Consider the following 9,202-nt stretch of genomic DNA (forward strand, 5'->3'; position numbering starts at 1 on the left):
CAAAACACTGATTCTCCTATAAAACAAATGTGTTATTTTTACATGTCTTTCTCAAAACATAATGAAGCATTTAATGTTTGTTTGATTATAATTAAATGTCATGAGTTACCACAGCTTTTTTAATGCAAACAGGTTCACATGTTATAAAATATGAAAAGAAAATGAGAAGACTTTACAGTAAGTGTTCTCATGTTTAACATTAGATAAAATGACCTAAAATAATTAAAATATATATATTTTATAAAAAAAATTTTTTGTTAATGTTTGTATCTTTCTTAAATTTTAACAAATGCAATTGTTTACTTTGTTCATGTTAGGCTACGTTCACACTGCAGGCTGAAACGACCCAATTCTGATTTTTGATCTATGCGAGCTGTATCTGATCTTTTCATGACAGTCTGAACGACACAGATCCGATCTTTTCAAATGTGACCCAGGCCACTTGGGTATGTGGTCCAAATCCGATATGTATCCGATCTTTTCAAATGCGACCCAGGCCACTTGGGTATGTGGTCCAAATCCGATATGTATCCGATCTTTTCAAATGTGACCCAGGCCACTTGGGTATGTGGTCCAAATCCGATATGTATCCGATCTTTTCAAATGCGACCCAGGCAACTTGGGTATGTGGTCCAAATCCGATATGTATCCGATCTTTTCAAATGCGACCCAGGCAACTTGGGTATGTGGTCCAAATCCGATATGTATCCGATCTTTTGAAATGCGACCCAGGCCACTTGGGTATGTGGTACAAATCCGATATGTATCCGATCTTTTCAAATGCGACCCAGGCCACTTGGGTATGTGGTACAAATCCGATATGTATCCGATCTTTTCAAATGTGACCCAGGCCACTTGGGTATGTGGTCCAAATCCGATATGTATCCGATCTTTTGAAATGCGACCCAGGCCACTTGGGTATGTGGTCCAAATCCGATATGTATCCGATCTTTTCAAATGTGACCCAGGCCACTTGGGTATGTGGTCCAAATCCGATATGTATCCGATCTTTTCAAATGCGACCCAGGCAACTTGGGTATGTGGTCCAAATCCGATATGTATCCGATCTTTTCAAATGCGACCCAGGCAACTTGGGTATGTGGTCCAAATCCGATATGTATCCGATCTTTTGAAATGCGACCCAGGCCACTTGGGTATGTGGTACAAATCCGATATGTATCCGATCTTTTCAAATGCGACCCAGGCCACTTGGGTATGTGGTCCAAATCCGATATGTATCCGATCTTTTGAAATGCGACTTCAATCTGAACGGCCAGGTCACATGTATCCGACCCGCACGTCATTGATATGCGACAAACGTCATAATTCTGCGTTGAAGTAGGCGGGAATGAGAAGATAAACAACAACTATGGCGGACGATGCTGAGACCAGTCAATGGAAGGGAAGCGAGGTTTCTGATTTAATTAATATTTGGGGGGACAGCTCTATTCAGGCCATGTTTAGCTAATTTCGCAAACAACAAGTGACGTCGTTGACCGTTGAGTACTCTTCTGCGCATGCGGGTCACTTCTGGGTCATTTCACGTTCACACAGGAGATCACAAAAGGTCGTATTTAATTGGAAATGTGAACAGCCTTGCAAAAAAATCAGATTTTTTTCAAAAAATCGGAATTGAGGATTAAGCCCCTGCAGTGTGAACGAGGCCTTAGTTCACAGTGCATTACCTAAGTCAATAGATACGTTTGATTTCAAAAGTTGCATCTTTAACATTAGTTAATGAACTGTGAACTAACAACCTATTGCATTTTATTAACTAACCTTAATATATTGCTCATTATTAGTTCATTTTTTTTTTTTATACATTTTATCTTCCATAATTAATCTAAAACTGCATCTGGCCACATTAAAAATCTTTTGATACGAGTCAACTTAAGAGTCGTAGAGGAGTTGAAACATGACTCTTAACGAAGCATTTAATCCTGAACTCTAATCACACATGCAACGTCTGTGTTCATGATCCGTGAGAAGCACTGTAACGCTGAGGATTCAAACCCAGTGACTGTGATGATGTGTGCATTAGGTCCTGCAGTGTGTGTGTGTTTGTGTTTCTCACCGTGCACGGGTTGACGGTCAGCGCGCTCTTAATGAACTGAAACTGCAGAATGCCGGCCTGTTGGAGTTTCTCGTCTCCTTCTGCTTCCACAGGAGTCGAGTCTGAGCTGCTGATCACCCACAGGTGGTATCCCTCCACACCCCAACTCTGAACACACACACACACACACACACATTCAGCATCCAGAGTCACTTCAGGCCAGGTCACACCATCACCGGATTACAGCGCACCGGATTCACGCTGTACATTAGATCAGCTCATGTGTTCTCTGGGAACCATCAAACCCGTGACCTGGCCGTTGATGATGTGCACTAAAACTAAAATATTTTCATTACTTGAAATAAAATAAACATTGACTAAAATAAAACAAATGACTACTTAATATCTCAGCTATAATTAAATATATAATAATATAATAAATCATTATATAATAATCAGCTATAATAAATAATTTAAACAAAAATTAATTGTATATATTCAGTAGTGTCAAAAAGTAAATGTCCGGAGGGGATATTTATTTTTAATAATCCTACAAGTTCAATTCAATTCACATTCATTTGTATAGCGCTTTTCACAATACATATTGTTTCAAAGCAGATTTACAGAAAATGCATATTACATTTTAGAGTGATGTGTTATCAGATGAAACTGTCTAAGTAGCTAATAATGTATCAATTTAAACAAATGTAATGATTTAAGGCAGAAACAATGAGCTCATTGAAGTAATGAATACATGTTAACAAATATTTAGCATCGGTGCAATATTTAATATATTTAATATTTTTTTTAATATCTTAAATATGAGGGGAGAACGAAACACTATGTATGTATGTATGTCATTAATGTTAACAGATTAAACTTTTAATAAAAGAAATGTAGTAGTAAATGTCGAAATGGACATTAATTAAAGTTTTAATAAGTGCTGTATAAGTAGTTAATATTAACCAATGTAGTTCACTAATGTTAACAAATTAAGTAGTGTAAAGAAGAAAAACCTAATAAAAATGACAAAAACACAACAACGTCACTAAAACTTTAAAATTAAAACAGAAAATATAAACATAAAATCAAATTTAATATTCTAGTAAACTATTTGTTGTGCTGGTTATGAATGAGTTATGATGGAGAATAAAGACATGTCTCCACACTCACCATAGAGCTGATCTTCAGAGGCTCTTTCTTCGTGCCGTCAGAGCGATAACTGCATCAGGAACAACAACACTTTAACATCAACTAACAATGACAAATACTTCTACTGCATTCATTTACATTAACTACAGCATTTACTAACACATTATTAAGATCAAAAGTTGTTTCCATTAACATTAGTTAATGCAGTGTGAACTTACATGAACATGAGCATTTTTATTAACTAACATTCACAAGAATATATTGCTCATTGTTAGTTAATGCATTAACAAATGAACGAAAAAGCGAACAGACATGTAATAATAATGTAACTTATGTTACACACATTTACATACAATACATTTGTTATGTTAACAAATGTATTGCTTATTGTTATTTAATGTTAACAGGACATTTTTGTCAAGTTAGGGTTACCATTTTTTGATGTAAACACTGTATTTGTGAATGGTGGTCACTTATCGTATTGTTTTGTTATACATGTCAATTGTATTGTTTGTCAAGCAATTAATTAAAAAAATCAGGAATTAAACTATTTATTACCAATAATAAATACCAGTGGCCAGTGACGTCTAATATTTGGTTAAGACTTGATATTTTTTTTAAGTCAGTTACATTAAAAGCTAGATCGGTCGAATTTGAATATGAAAATAAGATTTATTAGCCCTAAATAATTGCTAGTTGGTCAGACTAGTTAGTTTGGTAGCTTAGTGGCTGTTTATGAAACTGGACAGAGGTCTTATTAGACCACAATATTATAAGAAAGTAACGGACATACAATTTTTGCATAAAGAAAATAAAGCGTGTTGTAATATATATGTTGTGCAATATTATTAATACTAACGAGACCTTATTGTAAAGTGTTGCCAGAAAAAAGTCGAGATGCACAACTCAATCAGTGAAGATTCTGGTTACATCAGTGCTGCGTCTCAACTCGCCTACTTATACTACGCCCTAAAAGTGTGTACTCTTTTTGTGCAGCAGAAGAGTAGACCAGCTTTGGGACAAACTATCATGTTATAATATCGCGTCTTTAACGGTTGCTCTCTGTTGCCTAATTACACGCATCCTGCCACGTAAACTGACCTGTCAATCATCTTGTCAAAGATAAAATCCTCCACATTTCATTTCATTTCCTGCTGTATCGGAGAGAAATGCAGAAGCACATGGATCTGCAGTCGCGGGTCTTTCATGACGAGACTCTACTCATGTTAATGCATAATGATGCATCTAAAAGTTAATGGCCAAACGGATCTTTATAAAAGTTCACGTTGTTAATGCAGATGAAATATAACACGGATAACATTACATAAATATTGTTGATCAGCTTAAATGTTGATTATTAGTCACTCAAACCCCTTTATCTAACCTCTGTACTTAACCGTTGGTCGCACACATTCGCACAAAACGTTTTACTCGTGTTTGTAGTTCCGAACTAAATCTCCCTCCAAAGTGCAATGGATCATGGGTAATATTAGCTGTTATACTGAACACGGATGCACACTTCGAGAATCCACCGGGAATAGTAGATCATCCGGGGACTTCTGGCACACTCTTTTCAACATACTATGCTTTGGGACACACTTGTTTCAATCGCACACACTGTTTAGGATGGATAGTGTGGACATTGATGAAGTCATGTGACTCACGCGAAGTCCTCTCCGAGCGTGCAGATGAGATGAGCCCCGAACACACTCCACAGGGACAGGCCCCCACAGTCCCACGTCACCATGGCAACGCTGCAGTCGGGAGACCAGCGGATCATCTTCACAGGGCCCGTTTTATTCCACACATCTGTGACGAGAGCGAGAGGGGTGTTAAAACCAGCGTCACACACACTAAACCACGGGAGATGTTTCCAGAACACAGGGTATGGAAAGTAAGCTGGAACGGGAATTTGTTTTTTCACTGAATATCTATACATTTTTTTTTTTTTTACTAGTTAATGCAGACAATACATGCAATTAGATTCCGAAAGCAAACCCAACAACAAAAATACTAGGATTGGGAAACGATTAAACGGGATTAATCACATCCAAAATAAAAGTTTACATAATATGTGTGTGTGTACTGTGTATAATTATTTTGTAAATACACACACATGCATGTATATATTTAAGAAATATTTCCATGTATATATATATATATATATATATATATGTATATATATACAGTAGTCAACATTTGAAGTGGATAAAAAAAGTTCAAAGTTGTCCTAAAACAAGAACGGGTAATGTTCAAAATTCATGTATAGCTTTGATGAAAGGTTTTGATCCATTTCAAATGTTGACTACTGTATTTACACATAATTTATATTATATATATATATATATTTTATATGTAAAAAACACCTTTTTTTAAATATATATGCATGTGTGTATTTATATATACAAAATAATTATTCATAATTATATATGCGATTAGTCCTAAAAATCCTTTAGTTGCCCAGCCCTAAAAAATGCAAAAATGCAAAAAAATAAATAAAAAAATATTGGTGTAAAAAATTGAAGTGTAGTTTGCTTTTACTGTAATTTTACTGAATGCATAAAAAATAAAGTGTAAAACAAGTGACAGTTTTATTGTACTGTAATATTACAAAACTGTTATTTAGTAACAGCAAATTATTGTGTTTGTTTATAATTTAACAGCTATTTTCATGGCAAGTAAATTATGAAAAGAAGAATTAATCATCAATAATATTAAAAAAAATCAGTAACACTTTGCAACAAAATTTCATTAGTAACATTTATTACATTAGTTAACATGGACTAACTAAATGCTGCAAAAGTATTTTAATTGTTAATTATTTATTAGTTAAGAATGTTATTTTCAACATTTAATAATACGTTAAAATCAAACGTTGAGTCTCAAAAAAAGTTAAAATTTAATCTGGCCTCATTCAAATCTTCATAAGAATCAAAAGATTTTTTTTTTTTTTTAAGTTAAAACAATCTGAAATTTGATTAAAAATCCCAAACTATAGCTGGGAAAATCAGTTTGAGCCTCGACGTCTTATCTATGCATGAACAACCGGTCTCAGATTCCAGCTAATGCTGCGTGACTTCCTGCTGTTACAATGCTTTATCTCAGTCGATCAGGAAACACACTTGACAGACTGACACTTCTAAGCAAATCTAGTCAGTGATTTGAGGTTTTGATGATGTCATTCCCAAAGTCAAGTCACCTTTATTATATAATAAAGATTGTCTTAAAGCAGCTTTACAGAGATAACAGGAAAATAATGCAACAAAGTTTGTTTCCAGAAGAAAACAGCGTCACATTCCAGCTTAAGTACGTTCATTGAGGTTTCATTTTTGTTGTAAAAAAGTTATTAATTTATCCTCCATCTGTGGCGTCTGTGGGCCGCAGGTTTGACTGAAGCTGTGCTTGAATCCTGTGGTATCACTGCAGTTTAACAGGAGTGTAGAGGAGTGTCTCACCTGGGTAGTGTTTAGGGGTTAACTCGAGTTTATGAGAGAGCTGCATGGATCCTGTAGAGCTGTCAATCATGTAGACCAACACCGAACCACTGCAACACACACAACAAACATGATTCATACACACTTCTGGTGATTTGAGATAATATCACTCACAAACAGAGCCATTTCTATCTGATGAAATATATCTAGACTGAGAATAACTACTAAAATATTACTACAGACACAAAAGTTTGAAGTCAGTGAAATTTCTTTTAAAGACAATTTTACTTTTAATGTTACAAAAGATTATATTAAAAGAATCCTGAAAAATAAAATGTATCACTGTTTCCACAAAAATATCAAGTGTTTTCTACATTGATAATAATCATAAATGTTTATAAGCATCAAATCATCATATTATAGTGATTTCTGAAGGATCATGTGACACTGAAGACTGGAGTAATGATGCTGAAAATTCAGCTTTGATCACAGGAATAAATTACACTTTACTATATATTCACATAGAAAACAGCTGATTTACACTGGAATAATATTTCATTGTTTTTGTGATAAAAAAAATGAGCAAAACATTAAAAAATCTTCCCGACCCCAAACCTTCGAACACTATAGTGTTTTTCATTACTTTTGAACACTGTATTAATCCTCTGATATCTCTAGATCCACTGAATAAAATCCTCAACAGGGAAACACGTCTGATATAAATATAACATTGTAATATGACTCTCTCTCTCTTACACTCATACTCACACAACACTAATGATACATCACACCTGATACACACACAATCACTTACAGGACAACACACACACATCACAGCTGATACACACTCACACAGACAGACAGGACAACACACACACCACAGCTGATATACACACACAGACAGACAGACAGGACAACACACACACCACAGCTGATACACACTCACACAGACAGACAGGACAACACACACACCACAGCTGATATACACACTTACACAGACAGACAGGACAACACACACACCACAGCTGATATACACACTTACACAGACAGACAGGACAACACACACACCACAGCTGATACACGCACTCACAGACACAGACAGACAGGACAACACACACACACACACCACAGCTGATACACACACTCACACAGACAGACAGGACAACACACACCACAGCTGACACACACACACACACACACACACACACACACACACACACACACACACACACACACACTGACAGACAGGACAACACACACACACCACAGCTGATACACGCACTCACAGACACAGACAGACAGGACAACACACACACACACACCACAGCTGATACACACACTCACACAGACACACAGGACAACACACACACCACAGCTGATATACACACTTACACAGACAGACAGGACAACACACACACCACAGCTGATATACACACTTACACAGACAGACAGGACAACACACACACCACAGCTGATATACACACTTACACAGACAGACAGGACAACACACACACCACAGCTGATACACGCACTCACAGACACAGACAGACAGGACAACACACACACACACACACCACAGCTGATACACACACTCACACAGACAGACAGGACAACACACACCACAGCTGACACACACACACTCACAGACACAGACAGACAGGACAACACACACACACACACACACACACACACACACACACACACACACACACACACACACACACACACACACCACAGCTGATACACACACTCACAGACACAGACAGACAGGACAACACACACACACACACACCACAGCTGATACACACACTCACACAGACAGACAGGACAACACACACCACAGCTGACACACACACTCACAGACACAGACAGAAAGGACAACACACACACACACCACAGCTGATACACGCACTCACAGACACAGACAGACAGGACAACACACACACACACACACACACACACACCACAGCTGATACACACACTCACACAGACACACAGGACAACACACACCACAGCTGACACACACACTCACAGACACAGACAGAGAGGACAACACACACACACACACACACACCACAGCTGACACACACACTCACAGACACAGACAGAGAGGACAACACACACACACACACACACACACACCACAGCTGATACACACACTCACAGACACAGACAGACAGGACAACACACACACACACACCACAGCTGATACACGCACTCACAGACACAGACAGACAGGACAACACACACACACACACCACAGCTGATACACACACTCACACAGACACACAGGACAACACACACCACAGCTGACACACACACACCACAGCTGATACACACACTCACAGACACAGACAGACAGGACAACACACACCACAGCTGATACACACACTCACAGACAGACAGGACAACACACACACACACCACAGCTGATACACGCACTCACAGACACAGACAGACAGGACAACACACACCACAGCTGATACACACACTCACAGACACAGACAGACAGGACAACACACACACACACACACCACAGCTGATACACACACTCACACAGACA

The 9,202-nt window shown here is 37.6% G+C and overlaps 1 protein-coding gene across 3 annotated transcripts in view; it reads right to left on the reverse strand.

Annotated features, from left to right (window-relative positions):
- ric1 (RIC1 homolog, RAB6A GEF complex partner 1) overlaps positions 1-9,202 on the reverse strand; it is a 68,405-nt gene that overhangs the window by 20,008 nt on the left and 39,195 nt on the right. For all 3 annotated transcript variants that reach the window (XR_013200597.1, XM_077221330.1, XM_077221329.1), the window contains exons 8-11: positions 6,661-6,749; positions 4,870-5,014; positions 3,227-3,275; positions 2,075-2,221 (exon numbers count right to left, since the gene is read on the reverse strand). Coding sequence is in view for 2 of the 3 variants with exons in the window: in XM_077221330.1 (XP_077077445.1) it covers positions 2,075-2,221; positions 3,227-3,275; positions 4,870-5,014; positions 6,661-6,749 (430 nt within the window). In the remaining variant the exon portion in view is untranslated. The remainder of the gene's footprint in view (positions 1-2,074; positions 2,222-3,226; positions 3,276-4,869; positions 5,015-6,660; positions 6,750-9,202) is intronic.

This window comes from Siphateles boraxobius, unplaced genomic scaffold (genome assembly GCF_051911475.1).
Source record: "Siphateles boraxobius isolate OS27281-9 unplaced genomic scaffold, OSU_SipBor_1 81, whole genome shotgun sequence".
In the NCBI taxonomy this organism is placed as follows: domain Eukaryota; kingdom Metazoa; phylum Chordata; class Actinopteri; order Cypriniformes; family Leuciscidae; genus Siphateles; species Siphateles boraxobius.